Here is a 27193-nt window from a genome sequence, read left to right as displayed (position 1 = left end):
GTTAAAAAAGAAAAATTGTAAGAGCTGGCGTAAGAGACATAGTTTTCCTTTTTGTCATGAAAAGAAAACCTGAAATGTTTCCTTATTATGTAATCTGATCATAATAACGATAAATGAATAATTTTATCCAATCCTAAATTACTATGAATGTCTGGAATCTAACTCAGTAGAAGCTCCTTCTTTTATCATAACTACAATTATTCTAGTTATCACTAGCATGTAAAATTCCGCACTTTGCTGTTTTAAACTAAGCACTTAATTAACTAACTCAAAAAGGCTTCGTTCTCTTTATTATTCTCTCTAGGTTGGTATTATCAAGGAGCTCAACTGTTTCGATGTTTACATGTTTGAAATTCAGTTGATACCTGCCTTACTGTGTCTATTTCCAGGTGCCGATTAGGATCGTTATTTCAAAAGTACCAGGGTGCATTAACGATGCTCCTTAGCACTTTATTTTGAAATGGTGTTGCTTTGTCTGACACATCACCAAAGCTGAATCCCTTAGGTCCATACCTGTTTCAGGATTTGTAATTATACAAGTAGTTTATTAAAAATTGAGTGGATTCTAGCAACCAAGACGCCACGTTATTTGTTATTTGTTTGGCAGCCATCAATAGTGAACGTTTGATATTCGAGCATGACAGTACCTCTGAAGTTTCAGAAAACGGGGAAGAGGACACTGTCTGTGAAAACAGGACCTCGAACAATTTAGAGAACGAAAATAGTAAAAATGCGGAATTCCTAGAATAAACGCGAAAGCAAAAAATTATTGCCTACTTCAACTGCAATGAAGGTGGAGTTGATACAGTGAACTAGAAACGTGCCAAAAGTTCAATGAATCGTATTCTTGACGTTTTCACTATAAATTCATTCAAACATGAAAGTCGTGAGATACGACAAAAACCTTTATATATAACCTATATGCTGAATGGAAGGTCGTCATTCATCTCGCACTAGAAAACATAATATTGTAGTGGAAATTCTGATTCTCATCGGAGAAAAGGTAAAAATGCTTGAAGAACCAACTACAAATTTACTCAAATAAGCATTGGGTATGAAAAGATTCGAATGATATAAGCGAATGTCATTTGTTGGAACCAAAAACGTTTTATGCGCTATTGATTTGATGATGACAATAAACAAACTCTTTTTGCGATAGATTGTGATATATTTCGAACAATACTGAGCCGAAAATTGTGTTTCCTCTTTCTATCAACTTTGAGGGTTGACAATCCCGATACTACATGTATTCGCGAGCAAGAAGATCCAGCTGCTGGTATTTCATCAATTTTTAATGAATTTACTGTAACTACTACCAAAAGTCTCCACATGAGATGCCAAGTGTCACTATTACAATGAGTTACTCGCGACTTTGCGCACATAATTGATGCAGTATGTCATGTCATTTCTTCGAGTGAGGTTACAAAAACCGAAGCTGTTTTAGGTTATGGTACAACCCTTGTGAATTTTATCGTCAAATATGAAAGCCGTGAGATACAAGGAGAAAAAACCCTTTTCCTTCCAAGTTAGAACCTCTTATGAGAGTAACGATTCTCAAAAGGTGGTCACAAGGAAAAGAGGAAGAAAAAATGACATTGAATTGGTTTTGACCCCACTCTATACAAAGATGGACGCAAGGGAACGTAAGAGAGGCAGGGAAGAGGATTGAAAATGAAACAGAAAATAACCAAATAAATGGAAATGACCTCATCTTTGAAGTAGTCTATACCTTTAAGTACTTAGTTGCTTACTAAGCAACAAAAATGTCAAAATTATAATGCATAGCAACTATAAGACTAATGAAGAACAACTGAGGTTATGTGAGAAAAGAATAATTAGAAAAATTCATACTAATAATGAGTATAGAGGACTTATGAAGTATGAAATGAAGAATATAGTAGAAAATACAGTTACAACAGAAAAAACATAATGGTAGAGACATATTCAAAATGTGAAAAACGTCAGGATATAAGGACTATTTCCTTCGAAAAATTTAAGCCAACCAAAAAGTTGTAATATTTTATGTTTACCTAGCAACGATCAAATTTCAGCGATAATACTGCACTAGTGCAAATTATCGATAATTTGCACTAGTGCCAAATTTTCGTCTAGGATTAATAAACATCATTTGGTTTCAATTCTACATTTTAAGAAAAGGAACAATTATTGAAAATGCAATTAGAATATACAACTTTACTGGAGGCCGACGATGGTGTTTCTATGCTGCTTCCACCACTTCTTATTGTTACTTCGCTAATGTCATTTCGCATTTTTTGTACAATTTCCTCGTGGTGTTCACTATTTACTTGGAGGTAACTCTGATTTGAGTGTCCAGTAACCTTCATAATTTGATTTACTGAAACCCCAACCTTGGCAGTAACTGCCGCAGCACGGTTCGAGTGATTTGTCACTTTTATTCTTTTCGTGTCAATTCCTATAGCTTCCGCTGCATCTCTTGTGCACTTTGAAATTTTTAAAAAAACCTTTTGATGTTTCTTTCATCCATGATGGGTTTACAGTTAAGAAAAGACGATCGACCGTAATATGTTTTCCTCTTTTTTCTTTCAACATTTTAAAAAGCCTGCAAAATTATAATGATAGATTGTTTGATATCATGCTTTACATTAAATACCTTATTGGGCATTTATCAGGCTCGGTGGTGTTTTGGACTAACCATCTTTTTTCTGTTAACCTATGACTCCCTCCTTGCGCTGTCTTAGAAAAAATAGGATTATAAGCTATGCGTCCTGTAGGGTTGCCGTAGTTGTCAAATTCTTCTTTAAAGTAACTCAAAAGGCAATTACATGCTTCTCCTCCTCTCCACGCCAGTTCATATGAAGCAATATGAAAGAACTTGCGTTGAAGTCCGTCCGGAGTCGACTCGTCCCAAATGGCACACATTTTATCAATATCTTGTCCTGATAAGTTAGATGCACTTGTTTTTCTTTTTTCAGGACACTTTTGCAACTGCTTCCTTTTTGCATCTCTCGCAGTTCTGGCGCATTCAAACGTTACATCTTTAAAAGGATCGAAAATAATGTTAAACTCGTCATAACATTTTTGTTGCAAAATTTTCGCTACTGTATTCCAAAGTGTTTTGACAACACCTTCTTTATATTCTTCCCCATCACTACGTCTCATGTTGAAAGCGAAATCTCTTAGAATTACGGCCAGCTATGCGACAGAAGTTTCCTTGTTCAAAGTGTATTTTCGTTCATCACAAAATTGTTGAAACTGTCGCCACGCAGAATCTCTCGACTTTTTCGTATTCAGTGGAGTTAGTTTATCCACTGCGGCGTCTATTACTTGCGTGGAATTCTGCCCAAAACGTAAACTCATTTTGAAATATTTTTTCACGAACAAAACTGTTGTCAATAAGTTACCGTAGATACCAATTCAATGCCAATATGATGATCGTCAACTACGGTATAATTTAAAGAATAACAAATTTTAAACACAGAATTAAGTTTATTTTAAATTAAATTTTTCTCAGGAAATAGTCTGCCAAAATGCCCTCTCGTGCATGTCAAATTGTCTCATAACTCGGGACATTAATATTGAATATTACAGAATGGAGACTAAACTAGAAAATCTTGCTTGGAAGACCAAAAAGTAGATGAGAAGATCAAATTGGGCAAGATATGCAAAATCTGGGAGTATGTGAGTGGAGCAAACAGAAGCAGGACTGAAAGAAATGGGAAATAATAGTCGATGCTTCAAAAATATATGATAAAATGTGTACCAAACGAACTGTTTCAGAAAACATTCCATTCATAATCGTTTTTGTTTTGGTTTTCCTGTAAAATGAGCATCCGTGAGCTTATAGCACTATCGAAATAGGGGTGCGAATTGCGAGTACCTAGAAAATCCTCTGCATATATAGGTCAATCAAGGATATTTCTTTTAGTTTATGATAATACACAATTTATATAATATACTGTAAACTTTGTATTCTCGTATTTCCGTTTGAAACAAACTTATAACGTATTTTATTTTCGAACCTTTCTGGAATTCTAACGTTTAGTTTAGGAATATCTAATGAAATTGTAAATTGTACGTTTGTTCCATTTAACTTTGACATTCGGGGTGTGGCGTTCGGTTTATACAGGCGTTGAATAAAGTGCTTAATGTATTCAACCCTTTGTCCGATGTTTTTTTCTGGCTTTTGTAATTAAACTTTAAATATTATTCGTTTCACGCTCGAAAAACATGTTTGTAGCGAGTAATCACCTACAAAAGGATATTTTCACATTTCATTCTGTTACGATAAGGAGGTGTTGTATTATTAAAATAAAAATTGTGGTCGACGGAATTGAAATATCTGCTTTCATCGTGAGGTTATTATATAATTTTCTATCCACATGAAACTACAATTGCTTTTAGAAATTCAAAGGCACCTTTCAATTACTTCATTGTTTTTCAATTACGTCTTCATTAGAATTTCAGATTATTATCACTTATTTATAAGCGATATTATTATTTTTTCTTGAAATTACCTCTACAGGTCTAAACTAAATTGATGTGGGAGACTTGAATAACTAAATTCTACAAGGTTACACTTACACCAACTCAAAGAAACTTCTCCTTTTGAGTCTTCTTATTACATGGTTGTTGTCTAAACAACATTTAAATGTTGTTAAAGTTTCTCATAACTGCAAATTCGATAATATGTAGTCTATTCAACCAAGAAGCGTTGACTACATTCCTTAATCTTTTCCCTAATTTTTTTTTATTATAAGTTACTTTGACTGGCTAATTCTCAAAGCTGAATACCATATGCCCACATCGGTACCAATATTTGCTAATATAACATTATTAGAATGTCTTTCAAGCAGCTCAAACATTTTCTAAAACTTATTGTTAAGCGTTTCTCGTTTCTTTGTGACATGGACTTTCCAGCTTAGTCTCGCATTTAAAGTAGCAGAAATATTTTGCAGAGTTTGCATACGGAAGTTGAGTATTATTTTAACTGGTGTATACCGATTGCTTTTGTTAGTATAATCAACACCTTCAGCTTTATTTTCATTGAATTCAATACTCCAACGATTGGTCCAAATATTTCTTCGATTTTATCTCTAACTCACGAATATTACTAGTGTATAATAGATACAAGGTCATAATACACTTTCTTAGGTACTGCTGCCTTAATTTCTTTAATGTTTTAGTATACTGCTTCTTGTTCAATTCTAAGAAATCTTCCTTACTTGTACCAGTCTGATAGTTTCAAACTTTGTCAAAAGCTTCCACTACGCCAATAAAGACAGTAGACCTAACCTAACCCTTACATTTTTTTCTCCTAGGAATACCACAATGATATTAGTTATTCTATGAGTATGATCTATACTTTAATAGTTTTTTCTAAATCCAAATTGATGTGATGTTTTTGATGATGGTTTTCAATATTTTTAATAATATTTTTTCATATAATTTTAAGGTAACAGGAAGTACGTCTGATGAATAATAGAATTACTCACTTGGACTAAACTTACCTTCGGTTGATGGTAAAGTCGATGAGCCCATAATAATTTGATCATTCGTAACATCTTTGACATCCTGAACCAAAATGCAATTCGAAGAGTCTATGTTTGTTTTCATGGTGCTCACTGCTGCAACAAAAAATAAGGCTTTAGGAAACGAGGTTGATGATAAAATTTCAACATATTCATAACCTCAAATTTAGATTCAAACAATTCAATGATATATTCAATCGTATTAACAATTTTTATTCGCAGCGATTAGTATATATCTAGCCCAGGGTTGGGCAAATACTTTTAAGCACGAGCCAAAACAAAATTTTTGAAATGTCTCCCAGGCCGCGTACGACGTGTACATGCAAATGTTTTAGGTGAAGTTTTTTTCCCTGTCCAAGATATTTTTCTGACAAAAATACTGTTAGAGAAATTTGACAGTTAATAAGAGATAATAGTAATAATAAGTTGTGCACTCTTTCAATTTATTATTAATTATAATAACGAGTATGCAACCAGTGCTAAATCAATTCATTTCATTCGAATAAAATATTCAAATGGGTATGGTTCATTTCTATTGAATTTGTTTGTATTAAGATAGGTTTCTAAGATGAATAATTATATTTTTATCATTTTTAGTTCACATATGTAGACGATGAATTGTTATCAGGAAGATTCTTTTCTATCACGTCACAAGGACGCAACCATCTTAAAAACTATCGTGTCTATTTATACAGATAACTTCTCGTTTCATTTATTTCTAATACATCACTTCAGACAGAAATCATTTTCTTCGACAGTTTATTTTCCTAGGTAAAATGACCACGGAAACAAACACTTTAAAGCTGTCCTTAGGCACTGATTTTGAACAACGCATTAGGATTAAGGTCCTTCGTTTGGACAAAAGGCTGAAGAAGCTCAAAAAAAATTCAAATCACTCTTCAATGATAGTGTAGTAAGTTTGAAGATGTTTATAAATAGTATGAGTGATTTACAAGTAGAAATGAATGAGTTGAAGACGAGAAACGGTCGATATGTCCTTCGTACTCCAAAATGCTCAAATTGATGAAAATTGCGCTATGATACTCTCAATTCATGATTCTTAATCAAAATGGAGAGGTTCTCACATCATTTTTGATACTGAGAAAGCCACATCTGAGCCATTCAAATTTATCACATTCTTCTAATCATTCCGTTGAAACTCTGTGTTGATGTGAACTGGCAGTTAAAAACTTGAATTTGAAGATGTTTCGATTGAATCATCTGAATTCCTCTAATCCCTTCTAGTTAGATATCAAATTCATTCACATTGAAATTTTGATAATATTTTATTCCTTTCACCAATAAAAAACCAGCAAATTGAACTTGATACAAACCTTAATTATGTATTAAATTCAACTTTGTAAATGATTGATGTTTCCAAACTCTGTCTTGGTAAGTTGTGTTGTAATATCTAGCTTGGTTTGGCGAGTTCGAGTCACACATGCCTTCAACCACTCCAGGAGACTAACATAGAAATATACAGTAAGAGTTTGGTGGAAAGAAACATATTTATGACGAACGATGTGATGAATATAAAAAAAAATGAGCAGCATTGCCTTTATTCGATGGTGGTGGACGTTTCCCACTCATTGCAACTCTCTGCTCACTTGGTTTAGGGGTCTTAGGGTCATACTCAAATATACAAGTTTCATTACAATTCATTATTTGACTCTTATGACAAGTCTATTGAGGTTACTAATTTGTTTTTTTTTCTTAACCGAGAACTTTTGGCACGATCTTATCAGAAACCTTTCCAGGAGCTCTCCATGTCTTCTACTGATCCATGCCTCTCTTTTAACTACTAGGATCATGCACAAACACGTGTTTTTGCCAATATTAGCTGCAATTTACAAGAAATTTTTCCGGAAATTTGATGAGCAAAGTTTTTTTATAAGTCAACTATTTTCAATTTCTTTCTATAAATATATGTACAAAACAGAATCCTACTATCAATTCAAAGTAATCTGAAGGGAAAGCACCTGGATTTTAACGAAGTGATGCAGTGTTGCCATATTGCGAATTATGACTAAATAACATCGTAATTTGTTATTATCTATGTGTGTCAGTATATTACCATCAAAATTTATTGTTTCGAATCAAATACAACAATTAGGAAACGACTTCTTTTATTATTTCTCACCTGCAAAATACGCCAACATTGCCGATAATCCAACTGCCAATAAGATCAGTCCGATACTTAGACATTTCCAAGAGCATCTGTGCTGACACCTTTTGTCGATGTGAAATCTGGACGGTGAATACGGCGAGTAATGCGATGAGGAACTTGTTTGTGGAGCTGGTCGTACCAACGGAAATACAGGCATCACCAAATTTGAAGTTTGGGTACCGGGAACAGTTGCCTGTAATGTACCGGGAGGTCCCGTTGGTATGGCCTGCGATAGTTGCGTTTGTTGCAGAGCCGGAGTAAGTCTGAAAATAGAGTAAACTGTTGAGAAACTTGTCGAATAAGTTTTCTGTTCTGTTTCATTCTTTTATATGCTTACTGTGTCATTTTGACTTGACGTATTAGACAGAGACGCAGCTCATGAAGAAGCCTGTCATAATTTAATGTAGTGTAAACTATAGTGTGACGGGTACACATCCGCACGGCATGTAACGTCGCCGGCTAGAATTCAATGTAGTGGGTGACTCTATCTATTATTGGGTAACTATGGTTCTAGATAGTTTTGGTGAAACAATTATTCCAAGAGCTTATATGAGGCAGGATCTTACGAAATTCAGTTAATTGAATATTGGAGATGTATTACTCAATTTCCACGGTATCAAACTGGAACTTGACCTTCACAAACACCTGGACACCAAGGATTATTTTGAAATACAAAGATCACGTTGGAAGGGAGTAGAGTTTTCATATCTAGAACTTTTATCACCACTAGTCTTTAAAATATAAAAAGATAGTAGTACCAATATCGAGTTACTTCTTGAATTGTCAGTGACTGATTGATTAGATAAATTATTGTCAATGCTTATGAAAATGAAATATTCTACGGACAGATGAATTGAAGTGGTGAAGGTATACCAAGGACATTATCAATGTAATAACGATAAGGATAATAGGTTTATTAACAAGCACCCAAAAAAAAAACATTAGATATCAGTGTCTTCCGAGACAAAAATTCTGAAGGATAACATCCAATGAGAAATAAATACATGGCCATATTGAGACATTCATAAATTAACTGTCCACAATCTATCAGAATATTATCTCGAAAATGTGATATATCAGCAAATTGTATTGAAAAAATTTGATATACCACAAATTTCCCTCCTTATGAAGTGAAATGAGAGTAGGAATTAAACAAGGATTATAAGTCGGCTCAAATTTTGTAAAAAAATAGAGAAACCATACACAAAACTTTTCAGAAATGAATGATTGAGGTTATCATATTATTGGACCATTATTTATTGACGGACTTTTCAATAGAACTACTTATTGGAATTTTTCAGAGAACGAAAGAGAACTAATAACTCTAGTGATCTGTTAGATCACTAGAGCTCTCGCCGCCATTTGGCTTACGTTTTAAAAATCCTGTGACTTGTTGTTTTGAGCATCTGCTGTAATAGCTTTCACGATATGTTTTCTAAAATTCGTAATTTTCCTGCTTCACAAATGTGGATCTACTTCTAACATGACATAAACATTTAAAGATTTGTCTTCAGTGCTAGTATGTTTCGTTAAACTTTTTAACAACTGACCATAGACCTTGTTACGAGACTAGTATAAGGTTATAAAGTATTAAAGAATATTCAAATTAAGTTTATTCAATCGTAGCTATCTAAAATTCATTGTAACTTTGGTAGAGATACTTTAAATGTAACTAGAACTAATATTTCTAACGGATTTCCGAAAACACAAAATATATAGGGCTATCTATTGGAAATAAGAGAGTTCAAAAATTTATAAAGATTGTACAAGCCATTTCCGAGATAGTTGAAGTGTTCCATATATAAAACTTACTTTGTATAACAATTATTTCAACTTCCATTTATTTCATAATGTCTATTCGTTAAAAATTCTGTGTAATTTAATTTTGATTGAACATTTTATAACACAATTCATCCAAATTACGAAGAAATTCATATTTCAATGTAATAAACTTTTTCTTAATTTTTCTTGCGACTTTGATAAAGTCCACAAACAACTTTTCATTCTACACATTTTTTCTGCAGCTTATTGTTCCACGAAATTGAATAAATTTGAATTGAAATATATAAAAAAAGCATTTCTAATTCAATCGAAATATGTATTTTTATATCATGAAATATGAATATTTAAATTTCAATTAATGCTTAGTTTGTGAAAGTATTAGCATTTTTAGCACTCTCCGGAGCAATTTAGAAACTTTACTTACTTTTTATTTCATCGTTTATCAACTGAAATTGAGGTTTTCTAGTGTCCTGTTTCTTTTAATTATTCATATAAAAATAATTAGGTTCGTTACTAATAAAATTGTTCATTATATGAAATAAACTAATTAAAATTTTTTTCGTTCAAATAATTTCTATCTAGCCCCAAAGAAAGCCTTAAATATGAAGCTAATAAATCTTCACTTTCTATCAGACGACAGCAACTAAACTACTTCTTTCTTATGCTGCCTCTGTATTATCTTCCCTCTTCAGTTCTGTCTACCATCTATTCATAACCACCATCAATAATTCATTCCAACCATCAACTATTTCACCATTTATTTCATCACAGCTTCTCGACGGCAGAAACCTCTCACAAACAAGCCATTTTCCTCTTCCCACAACCCTACCATGCACCACTGACCATCATAAATTCAATACATCCCTTACGAGATACGACAAACAAGAAATGCTTCCAAGAATGAAGCAGGAGAAATTTCCAATCAAATCATCTCTATTCCACAAACTTGCAGCATTCATACAGGTGAACTATTTAGCATTCTACAAGCCATTTTCCAGTGTATACATAACTCCTACCAATCTCTCATATCCTATAAAATAACGGTTACTATCATCTGGTTACCTTCCCACATTGGAATCGTAGGCTACGAATTAGCAGACCACCAAGCAAAAGGTGCTTTTACTCAAACCATTACCGACAATATAATTTTCCTTAAGGACTTAGAATATCACTCTAAACGAAAAACCAGAATAACATGACAGAAAATTTGAACACTCTATACAATCACCCGCAACCCAGTAACTTTTCAAACCTCATCAGACAAGACTTAACCATTGTAAGAAGGATGAGAATCGGCCACTCAAGACACACCCAGATTATCGAATGTCTCCTACCACCACTACCATTTGCACCAGCTGTAGTTCCAATTTGACGATAACTTATTATACAGGATGTTTTCAAAAAAGGGATCCTGTCTCTGGGATAGTAAGAAACCTGAAGAAATATGAGTTAGTCAAAAAAAATTCACTTAACGCCACTGATATTTATGAAAGAGAGTTGAAGGAAAAAATATGTACATTTTTTACGATTTCGCTGAAGCTACTGGCAACATTGTAATTTTATTTCATACGAATATGTTTCGAAACATGAGAAATCCCAAGAATTTGTTTTTATATCAGACTCTCATAGATGTCGTTGAATACATGGTTCGTACCAAGTAGAATTGAAAAAAATAATCACCTCAATTGTATTGTACAATGAGGTCGTTAATATATTGGAAACTTTTTTATTACTGGTGATTTGGAGTGTAAGGTAAACTGAAATCTGAAATCACCTATCGATTGGTTCCAAAATAAACCAGGCAAGTTTTGAAGCAACACTTTTATCGGGCGTATTCAGAAATTCAGCAGTGGCTCGCAAGCGAAATGTCTCCCAAAGAATAGGAACGGAAATGGAAACTTGCAGATTTACTCATGACAGTGCAGACTAGAATTTAGTCAGTGCGGCTTATTTGGTGACTTTTTTCCGAAGTTACGTGGACTTAGGTGACATGAATGTGAGAAAAAGGGAATAGAATGTTTATTTATCAGTAGTTCATTTCAGTATAGTCCTAATTCAAATTCTAGTAAGTGAAAGTATATTGGAAGAAGAAGAAGAAAAAGAGAGATGAGTATATGGAGAAGTATTAATAGAAGAGGCAAAAATGAAATGAGAGGAAGACAGACACAAGGAATATATGATTTGGCTTGATGATAGTGAGTGATTTTAGTAGCAATATTTGATATAAAAATTATTGACGATGCGAAATCATAATTAACTGTTTCATATTCAACGGAGCTAATGAATGAGTTATAATTTCAAAACAAATTAATAAAATCTCCAAATAATAACTTGTAGATTTGTTTTGACTACCTCTTCTAGTCATCATCAGTGCAAAAATGTTGACGTAAGAAATTTTCACTTATATTTTCTATAATTTCAAAATTTTAGACCTGATGATAGATTTGAGGGGTTGCCGAAACCAATTATGAGTATTTTGAAGATCTTGACGTTTCTCATTATTAAAAAGGGTATCGAACTTATTGAACATCGCTTGAAAAAGTCTATGGATCTAAAAGGAGATCACGTTAAAAAATAAATAATTTTTTTTCCAAAATTTTTTTTGTTGGGCTTAGTACTTATGAGACTGTGCTTGTGTATGTGTTTTTTGTTCCATTTTACCATCAAAAACAAAATTAATTTTTTTCGATATTTATAATTAACAAAATAATATTTTTATCAAGAGGGTGACTACAATTTTTTAATTTATTTCTGAAGTAGTTGGAATTTGTGTGAGTCCTATGTCCATATATCTATTAAATATCTATGCTCATTTGTATTCCATGATATACAGGCTGTCCCGCATAAAAAGTGACAGTTATAGAGTTATAGAGCCTTAAAGTAGAGGCCAAAATTATGAAAAAAGCATTTTTTTTGTAATAACTAAACTAAAAATTACCCAAATTTGGTATACTTTATGAGACTTTTAAGGGTATTAAGCAATGTTAAGCAGAAGGCGATTGAACCAATCTGGTAGGTTAATTAGGGTTGAATTAACCTCAAAACTCCACAGAAACTTTTTATCTGTTACGTGATTCAAAAAATTCCATTTTAAAACAATTTATAATTTAATTCAAAAGCTTTTTCCACTCCACTAATTTTCCTTAAATTGATTTTTTCGATGTTATTTAAAAAGTATATTAGAACTAGAGCTTTGTCTAGTCGAAATTTATTTAGAGTTTCTCCAAAATACTTTTTTGTATTCATTTGATTTGCCATTACGATTGATATTGAACCATCAGTTTATGCATGTTGGGGCACCGCTAATTTGATTATCAATTTAAGAGACTTTTTGAATAAACAATATTCATAAAGTGGATTGAACGAGGAAATAATAACCTCCCGCTCATCAGACCTCAATAAATATATTTTCTTTAGAGAAGGGGGTTGCTAGAGGAGTCTGTTTATTCTTTTTCAGTTTATTCCCGAGAAAAATTATGGAATCGCAATGTCATGTTATACAAAATGGTCATCATCTACTGGCCAGAATCGACTTCAATTTTCAATGAGGAATCATTTTGTGTCTAAGGGAAAATGATGATTATTTTCAGCCATTTCTACAAATTATAAATGTTTATACTTTTTCTACAAAACCATTAATTTTTTTATCAAATTGTTTATAAATAAGTACCTATTAATTTTTTAAATCCAAAATAACAGCTATAACCACCGCTAAGTGCGAATGATATTTATCAAACCAAATAAAATTACAGCGGTGAAATGAGTTTTAGAATGGAATTATCCATGGTATGAATATGAAATTTCTTGAATCAACTGTTAGAAAAAACTTCTGTGAAACTAGGTTACTTTTACTAAAGCTCCTAGAATGGTTAAATGACCTTCCACTTACCAATCGTCATATTTTGGGCTTCCCTCTAAGCTTCAGCTTTGTGTCGGTTCAGACACCCTAAATATTATTATATGTTTAATATTACCTATGTAATCATTGTATATATTTAGTTACTATAGTTTATTATGAAAAAATGCATTAATCTATCAGCCTGTCATTCTCAAATTCACGGCTCAGTGATCCTTTACGTTAAGAATAAACATATAAAAATCCCGAAGTGGATGAAAAAGTAGGAATCATCGGTGTATACATACAATTCCGACAAATATTCCGATATCCAGCCTCTCGATTAAACCTTTTACTATAAAAATCGGATATCCGGTTGGGAGACGAAGAATTTCTTCCTTTCGATGATAATGCGAAAAGAAAGGCGGCATTCCAATGAAATATATTGTCACAGGAAAATATCGGAAGCTTATAGACACATTAATAAAATTCTCTGAATATCTCATATAAAAGTATTTCCAATTTTCGTTTTCATTTATTTTTTTCTTATATTATGAAAGATATATTTCCGATTAACACTTCATCAATTTCACGCCAATGCCAATTTGATTCATTTATTTCTTGTGGAGTAAATGTTTTGAAGCTACGCAAAGACAAAGGCACACAGCATGGAGATTGGATATCTAAGGAAGATAGAAGAAGAACGAGACACATACAGGAATAATCCAGGAAGATAACCTGTAGATATTAAAGAAGCAGCGCAGCTAAAATGATTTGGCTATGTTACAAGAATGGAAGAAGAGGAAATAGAGTATACGGACTAAGAACAGTTAAAAACAAATGAAAAAAAAAGACCAAAAAACATGGTATGAGAAAATCAAGAATTAATATAGTGGTAAGAAAAAAGAAATTTTGAATGCAATAGAATACGACGAGAAATAATTGATAGAATAAAATGAGAAAGCTTAGAAGAGGTGAAATTACATTGTAGCTTGACTCCACATACGTTTCACACTCACAGGGGTAGAAAAACGTATTATTAAGTGAATATTCAATTTCAATCTACTTCTTTGATTAGATTTTATATTCCACAAGGTTTCTTTTCCACGGAACGTCTCTAAAGAAGTCACTTTATTGATATTTCTGCATTCCATGGAAACTCTATTGTTTATCAGTGTTTTCTTGATGGATGCTTATAATTTCCACGAATCCTGCAGCGTAGAGCATTCATTATTATAATCACTTTCCCCGCTATTGAAAATAATTTTTAAAAGAATCATATGAAATTATATTGCCAGATATCAGCAACTAATATTTTACGTTTTAGAATGTGAATTCGAACAAAGCCCACAAACTCTGAAAATACTGTAACGTTGTTCTTATTCACTTACTCTTTTTCACACTATACAATACACTTAACTTATAATAATTTACTGATATATATCACTTGAATAATTGCTGCGATTACTTTTACTAATTCGTTCATTTCGCTACGACTATTTATTCAAAACCACCTAACTGCGTTTATACAATTAATTTATATACCTAAATTAATTCTACAGAATTCTAGAGCAAAAAGAAACAAATAAACCGTCTGCTATTAAAAAATATATATATACAAATAAACATCAAACAAGTTCCGTCATTTATAAAAAATGTGAAAGACGCTGTCCGAAAAGCACCGCGCGAATTCGCCAAATTTTCAATATTTTATTGTAGTGGGACATGGCCGGCCTAGGGAATAATTTTGTGAACTTGTTCGTGAGAATACGGCGCTTCGGATTCCAAATTGAACACCATAAGGTGTAGAATTGTATATCATTCTTCAATACAATATTTAATAGTAATGTATTAATATTACATGGTTGTGAAGGAAGAAAACTATTTAAATGGAAAACGTTATCCAAATAAAATTAATCCTAATATTATGTTAAATGTAAAAGACATAGAATCAGTTTTATAAAATACGAAAACAATCAAAACTGCATTGGATATGTTTGTGATATATCTTTTTTCCTAATTTGAACAAATATTCATCTCTGAATCTTGAATACGGTACATTGAACATTAAGTTACGAAAACGATACATCATATGGATTGAAGCACCAGCTGAAACGTTTTGCTTCAAAATACAATTTCACGGTTGAAAACTCGCGGAATGATATGATATACATATATATAATATGACGTATTGTTAAATTGCTATCGAGAAATCATCTGTATTGAAATGTTTTATTCATAACCAAGGGGAGAGATATAAGAAAGTGGTGAATGCAGTTTGAGTAAACTGATATAATCATAATATTCATCATCTACTCATAAATTACCACAAAAATCTTATATCAGTTGGATAAATTATCAACAAAGTATGTAATACACACAAAAAATCTTCAATTCAATTATCATAGTTTATTCAAAGCTCACAAAAATTGAAAAATTGCGAATTCACACTTCACCTGTATGTGGGTTTGTTTCAACTAAGAGCAAGTGACTTATTCAATAAAGATTTCGCTCGACACAGGATTCGAACCTCCGATCTCCGTGTTAGAAATTATGCACTTCGACAACAAACAGTGGAGATGATGAGTCCACGTGGACTGACGGTTTGTACGGGGACTAAACATTATTTTTCATTTCTTAATTTGGTATGAGTGCCCTGCGTGTTTATGAAATATTGATTGTTCCTCGCATAACTGTCTTCTGCAATTGATATTGGAAAATCTATACCAACTACACCGTTATGGCTATATACAAGCTACGATGGATATTATACGAGGGTGGTATCAATCAAATGTATAGAAAAACTAAGAAAAAAGCTCTTGTTATTGTTTTTTAAGCATATTTTGAAAATTATCTTCAACTTTTCGGTTTCATGTGCTATAAAAGCTTGTTTTTCAGTTTATTTATTTGAATTTCAGTCGCGAGAAAATACACACCAACGTTTGTTCAAACTTAGTTGAGGAAATTAAAAAGATAAGTATATCCTCTGTTGCAGCGATTCAACCAGTGACGTGCGCAAAAATTATCAAACGATGTATTTTGTGACCAATTGTGATTGTTGTTTTTGTTAAAATGAAGAAGGAAGATTTTCCAGGTCTTTTCCTTTGTTTTTCCTTTGGAACTGAAACTATTTACGCAATTATGAACAGTATTATTTTCAGTTTTTTGAAAAATAATTTCCCATGTTTAACAGAATGCGGTCACGGAAGTGATAAAATCCCATATCGCTTTTATCTGTTATTGAAACTCATCATTTGAATAAAGCTCGTACATTATATAACTTAAATTTAGGCCATTAGACATTAGTATTATTATTCGTATACCGGGCTCGATAATGTCTCTTACGTTGTCTATCATATTGACTACCATTGCTTTATTTATTGTAGAGACTAGATGAGTTTTTGATTTCCCCAACAATTGACGAAGATATTCTATTCACGATGTTGTGAGTCATTCCATTATTTTATTTTGCATCAGTAAATAAAGAGGATCGTACTTTACAGGGCTGCGTATCACTAAATTATTGTAACTTACGTCTCTTTATAGCGTCGATTCTTTTTAAAGTAATGTTTATATGCTCGGTGATTTCAACTCTACCAACCCAACTTTTAATATACGGCGATAAACCCACATCTCGAACGTTTGAGAGTCTGTGCATCTCCACCATACACGAGGTCTAGAAAGACATGACATTATACAATCCTCATACGCAGTTAAAGGTAAAGATAGCTGCAAATGTTTTATGAAACTTCCTCTTGCTTTAGCTATTTTTATTTCCAGTCTAGAATCCCATTTATTGTTTACCACGGTCCCAGGTACGTTAATTTTTCTACTTAGTTTATTTGTACGTCGTGATTTCTCTTTCTAGTACATTTTGTTGTTTATTTACGATCAGAAGATTTAGAAACAAATTTCAACACAATTTTTTTTAAAAAATTCCATATACTCATCGTATTCTCTTTTTCATTTTGATTCGTTGACTGATTGTATCTCAATCTCGCATCATAATTTATATTGGAGTTTTGAGGAACTGAAAATCTTCAAAATCCTTTCCACAAACTCTGATCGATGGATAATTGTAGAATATAGAAATAGTTATTGAGTACAGAAGAATTAGGAAAAAAGTGAGGAGGAAGACCAACGAAGAAATGGACAAAAGAGTAAATGAAACATATTTTGGCATGGAAATATGGAAAGAAGAGGTACAGGACAAGATCAGATGGAGAAATTTAGTGAAGAAAAATGAAGCATTAGTCGATGCTAATTAACAAAAATTTAATTCAATATTGCGAATCTATTTTACCAATAAAAAATAATAGCATAAAATGAAGCTTCCTTATGTCCAACTGCCAATAATACTGTTAGTTTTTACTATCAGTTCAAATATCCTTCCGACATTATAATATTTAAATTTAGTTTTTCTACAACTGCTATGGAGAGTGACGATTTCTCATTGTTAACTAATTTCAAAACTACATATTGCTCATACTGTGAGAGATATTACTTCTCATAGCACTTTCCCCACAGCACATACATTTATATGGAGAATCAATAAAAATCCATGAAAACTTAAATAGTTAACACAACTGTCGGTTTATAGAAGTTTTTTGAATTCTTAAGGTAGTTTACATTTGTGGTTTGATGAAAATCCCAATTTCCATTAAATATTGTTTAATTAGGACTCAATTATACCAATTTATAACATATAATATGGATACTGACAGTAGTGACGAATTCGATGATACTTTGCCAGAGATATCGAAAAAAGCAGCAAAAGTAACTTTAGATTTGTTGCCGGAAATTTCAAGAAAGAAAATATTCATTTTTGAAAAGAAAGTCCCACAATTACATCCCCAAAAAATCAAACATATTGACAGTAGACCAATTGCAGAAATTTTTAAACGAAGCTCCACGCAATATCTACTCATAGAAGAAAATTTATTTAGAAAGCACTATTTTTAGAATTTGATTTTATTTTTGCTTTAATTAACAGAGATTTTTCTAATTAGTGGGTTTTTCAGTAGATGAAAGAATCAAATATGGTTATGGTTAGGTTAGGTTAGGTTAGGTTAGGTTAGGTTAGGTTAGGTTAGGTTAAGTTAGGTTAGGTTAGGTGGATAGATATTTATATTTTTAATCAATACATCTGAATCTATGGTCAATGGTGCAGTGGAGAATTTGTCCGCTTGGAACTCAGTAGTTCCTAGTTCAAAACTCTCGTGAGACAAAATTTTGTTTGTAAAATTTTAATATTTAGATAATTTAGAGGATTCAAATTCAGCTTTACTTGTGAAATTAAATAACACGAAAACAAAAAATCCAAAAACGTTCATTGTGACGGGAGAATTTTATGAGATATATAAAAAATATGCTGCTCTTCGACCGATTGATTTGAGAGAAAAACGTTTCTTTTTGAATTACTATCACGGAAAATATGATAGGCATTAACAAATTCGGTAATATGTCTAAGCCAATTGCAATTTTTGGAAAATTAGAACACCTCCACAGGTCACTGCTTCAGACGTTCTTCGCCAACAATTTTAGTAAATACAGGAGGGGGCATATTAACCTTGAAGCGCCAAATAAAATTAACGTTGCTAATAATTAAATATTATCTAATAGTTGAAAGGATTCTTGAGTATTATTTTGGTTTCACCAATCATGAAAATAAAAATTGAGTTACATTGCTTTTATTTTAATTTGTGCTGTAGAAAAAGTATAATGTGCAACATGTGGAAATAGTACTTACCTCACTCGCCGTTCTGGCTGAATATGAACTTTTCCTACTTGTTGCACAATATACTATTCTATGATAAAATAACAAAAACATTTCGATTTTTTGTGCAAACTTTATTAACTTGATATCATAGTTTGTATATGAGATTAATTTCTTTAGCATTAATTCAAATACAATTTATTCAGCTGACTTATTAACATATAGTATGTGGAAAATAATGGATTATTTGACTGCCCAAATTATTTTGTAGAATGGAAATTGTTGAAAAAGCTTTCTAAAATCACACTTATTTTCGTATTGAAACAACTAATGCATATCATAAATATGTATGAGACAAATATTTATTACATTGCTGTATGTAAGTAACTGTTTCGTGTAGGAAACGATTCGTTCTTATATTTTTCTGTTTGTTCAGTTGAGAACTGGTTTTACAACAGCATAAAAATGGTGGAGGTAAACAATATATGTAAATCTGCATCATTTCAGCATGAATATGATGTTTACATGAAACGTTGCTTTCGTGTAACGTAGATGACGCTCTGAGCGGCCCCTTTTAAATTCCTCCTCTTGATAATATCTTCAAATTTAACTGTTTTGTTGTCGGTAAACATTGAATTTCACTTGGATGTCGTATAAAATGTGCCAACACGAACGTGTATTTCTTTTTATCCGAATCGCTTGAATTTCTTTGATTTACGGCGTATACTAATTTAAAAAAGTTAGAAGTGTTATTTCCTGTATTTTACGGTATATACGACGTTTATTATTCGCTACAAAAACCATATAAATAAAGTAAGCGGCTTACTACCTTTCCAGCTAAATTATTGGTAGGAAAATGGCCGCGTCAAATCGCTGAGTATTATTTTTATTAATTATAAAAGCACCTTACAATAACAATACAAAATCAGCTACAAAATTTTCAAAATCAATTTCTGGTTCAGATCTTTATAATGAGCAAAATAAGATTTTCTTTTATATCGTATCAATCAAGAATACATTAAAATGTAATGTTTTCTCCAGGAGACTGGTAGCTACGATAAGAGGGCCGGCAATGGGCATCCAACGGCAACAACAGGAGTTGTTGATCGATTTATTACATATATTTATTGAGAGACGGAGTTTTAACGGCCCCTGAGGTTAAAGAAAGACTTAAAGTGGCTCAAAATACACGTGTAAGTGCAGACGCAGTGCCACGGAGACTGAGGGAGCCTGAAATTGTATCAAGGCGACCCACGACAGAGCCTCAACTCCTGGAAAGGCATCGAAGAGAAAAGCGATTATTTGCCGATGAATATTCTCATTGCACTCTGGAGTAATGAGGAAATTCACAGATGAGTCTCGATTTGATCTATACCGCTCAGATGATCGAGACAGAGTATGGGGACGACCAGCGGAACGATTTGCTCAATGTACCATTCGTAAATTACGGTATTTTAAAAGGAGATCAGTTATGATTTGGGATGGAATTACTTCCCACGCCCGGACAGAACGTATTTTCATAAATAATGGGGCTCTGACTACTCGGAGGTACATCGAGGAAGTCTCCTAGAGGCTGTTATCCCATTTACTCCATTTATTGTTGAGCAATTAATATTAATGCAGGAAAATTCTTGTCCACATACCGCCAGAATTGTTACTGAATACTTGGAGCAAGTGGGAATCTCAGTTCTGGACTGGCCTGCACGATCTCATCTCATGAATCCTATAGAGCATTCGTAGGATAATTTAAGCTAACCTAACCTAACCACAAACTCTATTATCTGTTATTAGACAAAATTATTGGCCTATGCAAGGTCGAAATTCAGTTAGAGGAATTTTAAGAAAATGCGTTATTTGTTTTAAAGTATCACCTTCTGCAGGCCTTCAAAAAATGGGTGATCTACCGTCAACCCGAGTACAACCTTCTAGAATATTTTCTGTACTTGGAGTAGACCAAATCGATAAAGGCATGGATATGTATTTTTATATGTTTTGCTTCTAAGGCCATACATATCGAACTGGTAACTGAACTATCAACTAATAGTTTCTTGAATGCGTTTAAAAGGCTAATCGCTCGCAGAGGTTTTCCTTCGGAAATCTATTCGGACAATGGGTCCAATTTTGTCGGTGCGTCCAATCTTATAAACGAAATCAAAGATGACGTATTCCAAAATTTTCTAATTGACAATCGCATTATTTGGCATTTCATACCACCGCGATCTCCACATCATGGCGGATTGTGGGAAAGCGCTGTACGACTCACAAAATATCATTTAAAGCGAGTTTTACAGAACACTCTTCTAACTTACGAGAATTTCTATTCTTTATTGGTTCAAATTGAATCTATAGTAAACTCACGCCCTCTGACTCCGCTTAGTGAAGATCCAGACGACTCGGAAGTTTTAACATCTGGACATTTTATAATTGGTGCTCCTCTAACTTTCTTACCAGAAAACTCATTAGACGTTAAACATTCTAGGTTAAGTTGTCGCTATAAACAATTGCGAGCTTTATTTGAACAGTTTTGGAGGAGCTGGTCTCGCAGTTATCTACAGACTCTTCAATAACGCCCCAAATGGCAAGTTGCAAATGACATTTATAAGGTCGGTCAATGCATCGTGTTACATGATGATGCTGCTCCATTAGCCTGGAAGATTGGAAGAATAATGAATGAGCATCCTGGTGCTGATGGGCACATTCGAGTGGTAACTGTTAAAGTGAAAAACGCTATATTTAAACGTCCTGTCACTAAAATCAGTGTTTTGCCTATTTATGATCAATCCTAATGCAGTGATTATTATATATAAACTGATTTATGACTTATTAATTTGTAGAATATTAGATTAAGATTTTTTTTTCAATGTAATGCATATTCGAACATTTCAATGTATGTTTAATCAGGTTGAGTCTCGTAGCCGACAAAGTCAAGGTTTATAATTAATTGATATTTTAGTTAAGTTGTTATATGTTTGTAAATTTTGGTTTCATTTTATTTTTCTTGAAACTACGAGATTTCAAGGGAGGCCGCTGTGTTGCGTTCGCTCTCATATTCTTTAGATATTATAATAGAAAGGTACTAACGGCAACGTTGCTTTTCCGAACAGCAGCTAAAAACTAAAAGGTGTGCTTAGGAGAGAGAACAGAGACAGACACAGAAAGAACCACATGTTTAAGTTTAATTTAATCAAATATATCGTTACTCTACCTTTAGAAAGTTTATTATTTACAATTATTGTAATATTTCATAGAATAGTGTTTCTTCATGAATAAATGTGAAAGTTGGTCAAGTTGTATATGTTGCATTCGCATCCTGAATGAACTAGTGTAAACTCCTGGAAACGAGAAGCTCAATAAAGCTGCGAGCATCGTAATACACAGAGGCGTGTAAGACGTCGTCAACCTTCTCCTAGTTACTTAAATCAGCTCCAAATTGCTCTTCGAGAAGAATGAGATGGTATGCCGGTGGAGAACGTACAGAATTTCAATTCTTTGAAGTCTGACAGGGTAAGATACCTTCTCCGTAGCAGAGGGTGTAATACCCGTCATTAGAATTACATAAACTGCTAGAAAACCTAATAAAAATCAAGAAAAAGGTTGTTTTAAAAATGTGTTGATCTATAAATTATCCTTTATTATGTATTTTTTTTCAATAATCAGTAAAAATTATTTACTTTTGGAAGATTTTGCTTAAATAACCTATAAATGAACCAATTCTTACCATAAACTAATATATTTACCAAAATTATTAGTGTCCGGTTTTTTTATTGTTGAGTATAGTTTATTTAAATTTATCGATCAATTTTCTATGCCGTTTCTTTTATTATAAGTTTTAATCATAAAATAACTCCGATAAACAAGCTCCTTTATATACCCAAAACGAATTCTTCAACAATTTAGAAAAAAGCGCCATATTTTAAAATGCCATTATAACCAGATAGGACTGGCTTCACGGCCCATGTTATGGACTTGTTCTTAACTGAACCATCTTCCGGGGTGATAAAATATCTTCCAAAAATCACAGATATATCCAAATAACCCTGCTCCCATTAGAAACGAGCATCACCATACAAGGAGAGTCCTATAGTCGATATGAGGGCAGTATCATCACACGTTGGTGATGGCGTCAGTATTTTTAGAACAATCCACAATATAGTATATTCTAGTAGATGGTTTTTCTCGATATTTCATCCAGATTGGAGGCGTTGTTTTGTTTTGACCGCGTGTCGTGTCCATGGATTTTGAAACCGAGCAGTCTCGGTTAATAATTCTTCTTTTAGGGAGAGAGATAGCGCAATGAAATCAAACAGCGTCTAGATGCTGATTATGATGACTCTTCTTCTTCGATCGCGACCATCAATATAGGATTTAGCGAGTTTCCACGTGATCACACGATCATATTTCATGAGCCACGCCCAGGTGCCCTTAAAGAAGCTACCTCACAGATTGTCGATTGAAATGTGCCAGAAAGCTGAGACAACAGACATTTCAATCGCCTGAATCATGACATGTTTGACATGAAAAAGCTGTCGAAGTGCTGTGTGTGTTCACTTCAGACAACAAGCGTAACCGTGAGATGACTTTAGAGAAGTACAATACACTTCAAAGTTTTTTCCGCGTCGTTTCACTTCAGCATTGATTTTCTTGTACTACAGCCACCGTTTCATAGGAAAATCGACGTCATCCATCTGGATAATGGTAACACGGCTGTGGTATGCTGAATTATTGGAACAATAAGAGGAAATTGAGTCGAATGATTACCGCCATGAATACCTGCTTTGCGTACTCCCCAAAAAAAGTTGTTTGGTTTAGACGAATTGAAGAATTTAGAACATCTCAACGGAATCGAAGTAAGAAGTGAGGATAGTATTCATTTTTCCAAAATTTCCGTTGTTCTTTGTAACATTTTTGTGAGAATATATGGAAAGTGTAGAGATTTGAATGAACTTAAATAACGGAAAATTCATTATTTTATCAATCCAATGAGAATGAGGTTCTTAAGGAAAGTTACCTTGTAACTCACAGGTTAATATATAAACAATCTCATAGATGGTGCTATTTGAATTGAATCCAAATAAATAATAATTTTCAGCTAGCCTCAACCTTTAAAAGACACGTGTATAAATTAACAGCTGTTATTTTGTGAAGCAGCTGATAAAACCAAGGCTAAACTTGATAAATATTATTTGGACTTTGTTCCAGAAATATCAACGACCACCGAAAACGATGCACGTAGTGGACGCCTCAAAGAGGTAACGAAAACATCAAAAACTCCAAAAAATAATTTCGGATAACCCTAAGTGGAGCTCATTGAGATGGCAAAGATATTTTTAGGGATGGTTCAAAAAGTGGAAACACCTCTGGGAACGTATTACCAAATACATATTCGAAGTATGTCACTTACCCGATAAGAAACTTCAATGTGTAGATCGATACTTTTGAGAGAAAATAGTAAAATGAAACTAACCAACGCATTTGGTTATTTGAAGCATGTAAAAGCGAGTAAATTGAAAGCGTTAAGGTTATTATTATTTTATATTAAGGCCTTTTAGCTGTTCCAGCTGCTATGAAGAATAAGATATCTGCTTTATTTCAGTCGCGTTGGTGCGTTTGCAATTTAAATTTTTTCTTTCAATATATAGAACCGTTCGCATCTCTTATTCGATTTCCATTTCCTATATAGACTAACAATTCCGGGGGGTGAATTTAATTATATTTGTGAATATCCGCTGTTTCACTTATTTGTAGAAGAAACATTGAAAACGAATGAGCCGGATACGAACATTTGCATTATTGTCATTGTAAATTTGTAATAGGATAAAATTAACACATTCGTATTTTTCCAACGATAAAGCTTTATCTCTAGCAACTCCGAAATGCTAATTTTTTTTTAACGAGTAGCGAAAATATTTCGCTTCCATCAGCGGAGCCTTATCACGATTAGACGCGTTGCATAATACAAGCTTCAAATCGGATAAAATAACACGTTTTGAGTTCAACTTATTATTCTTCTATTTGTGTCTATTATTGAGAATTATCGCAATTTTTTAATGACATGAAAACAAAAAAAATCATATATCGCAGGCAATGTAATAATCTTTACAACATCGGAAAACAACTGAACGAAGAAAAGACAATGAACTTAGAGCAAGTTCAAAGTTACGTATATCTTGGGGCGGTTATTAAGGAAGACAATGACAAGGTAGAATATCTAGAAGCAAAGATGACGGAGGAAAGTAAACGATACATCTATCTTCTTCTACTCCCTTGCATCTATAATGCGTTGTCGATTATCTTATGGTTAGACATTTATATCAGCATGACACATACATATGTTATTTATGCCGGTCCAGTGTTTCATATTGCCTAGCCATGACATTTGTTTTCGGCATGTGCCTCTCTTTCCTTCGATCTTTCCTTGTATGATCAATTGGGGATTGAATATATTTCTCCTCTAAGAACGTGACCCAAGTATCCAACTTTTCGCACCTTAATCAAATTGATCAACTCTCTCTCAGTCCCCGCTCGTTCCTCACTCTGTCTGTCCATGGTATACGCAACATTCTTCGAAAGGTCCACATTTCAAATGCTTCTAGTCTTTTAATGGACGATATCTTCAATGTCCATGTTTCCAAGGCGTACAGTAAAATAGACCGTACATAACATTTGACCATTCTATACCGAAAGGTAAAAGGAAACATTACGGTTACTCAACATCGGTTTAAATTTGATGCCTAATGCATAAAACATCTATACAAAGCAATAATAAGATGACCTACGGAAGTGAAACGTGCATTCTTAACAAAGCTGAAGATTAGAAGCTAGATATATTTTTCTTATTTAACTCCATTGAAAATACGAACATTAAGTAAATTTGACATGTAGGAAATATTTTCAATGAAATATCTCCACTCTTAAGCAATATTCTTCTGCTTTAACTAAATGGATAAATGAAGCCAAGTGAAAAAGTCTGCTGCTTTGAAAAGTCTTAGGAGACATAATCCACCTGTCGTGTTAAATAACTCACTCGCGAGCACATTTGGATGAGATTTAATCTTATCTGTATACCTCTCACTGCAGCGTTGTACTTCACTTTTCATGGTGCGAATGTGTCTGTCATAGAAAGAGCTATGACAGAATTGAGCACGTACCATATAGCGTAAAATTCTAAGGACATCATTTTATGATCTTTGTATGATTTCTAGTTTTGGGGAAGCAGATCGCCGCCAAGGAGAAGATAGTACGCAGAGGTGACCTATATACACCAGAAACATGAAAGATGATAAGAAAATAAGAATATACTAAACATAGGGAAAAGAAAAATTCCGCATTAAAATATATGTGAAAATTGTAGAGGCCCTAGAAACAAAGAACTGATGATGATGTACAGAACGCCCATAATAATACAATTAGTTTACACACAAAGATCAGAATGTTAAGACAAATTGCCAGATATCCGCAGCAGAGAATTGTGAGATTGGTGCTGAAGGGACGAGAATGAGGAGAAAGAAGAAAGCTGCGCCCAAAGAAAAAATGGCTAAAAGGAGTCAAGAGGAATATAGATGATTTAGGAAGGATTGGATGGAGAGAAGTTGCTACCGATCAAAAGAAGTGGAGCCATGGAAATAACTGTCAAATATAAAAAAAGGATAAGAAGATTTACAAATTATGGAAAGAAAAATACTAAGAACTATACTCCGACCAAATATTACAAGAAATGGTGAGAGATAGTTGAGGTAAAAGTAAGAAACGCGGTGATTAATTTTTTAATTAAAGATCATTTGATGGAAAGTCTGTTGTGATATAGACCAAAACGTCAGATTTTCACTTCCTTTTTGGATTTGACTTTTTATCGACAGAGATCCAAAATCAAGATCAAGTCCTCACGAAAAACATTTAACAAGATAAAAAAGATAACATATTATGATTATTCGACATATTTCTTGTCTATTTCACTATAATATGACTAGTTAAACTAATATTGGTTACAAAATCTGTTAAATGGATTTAGATGAAGTCTAAATGCATTGCATTTTTCTTAAGGAGACTAAACTTCAAGAAATAGAATCAAAAAGCAACTGAATCAATAATGGCAACTACTGTATATTATCTTACTCATCTGATTTGAAGTTTTAAATCCACGAGAAGTGGAACGGGTTAAAAATTCAGCTGTACAGAGTGAAAAA

General features: G+C 33.1%; 1 protein-coding gene across 9 annotated transcripts in view; it reads right to left on the bottom strand.

Moving 5' to 3' along the window:
* Nucleotides 1–27193, bottom strand: part of LOC130446940 (teneurin-a) — a 556419-nt gene that overhangs the window by 164251 nt on the left and 364975 nt on the right. For 8 of the 9 annotated variants that reach the window (XM_056783483.1, XM_056783489.1, XM_056783488.1 and 5 more), the window contains 2 exons: nt 7651–7940; nt 5490–5606 (listed from right to left, as the gene is read on the bottom strand). In XM_056783483.1, coding sequence (XP_056639461.1) covers nt 5490–5606; nt 7651–7940 — 407 coding nt within the window. The remainder of the gene's footprint in view (nt 1–5489; nt 5607–7650; nt 7941–27193) is intronic. The other variant, XM_056783487.1, reaches the window with a different exon arrangement.

The sequence above is a fragment of the Diorhabda sublineata genome, chromosome 7, assembly GCF_026230105.1.
Source record: "Diorhabda sublineata isolate icDioSubl1.1 chromosome 7, icDioSubl1.1, whole genome shotgun sequence".
NCBI lineage: Eukaryota > Metazoa > Arthropoda > Insecta > Coleoptera > Chrysomelidae > Diorhabda > Diorhabda sublineata.
This window is presented reverse-complemented; position numbering and strand designations above follow the sequence as displayed.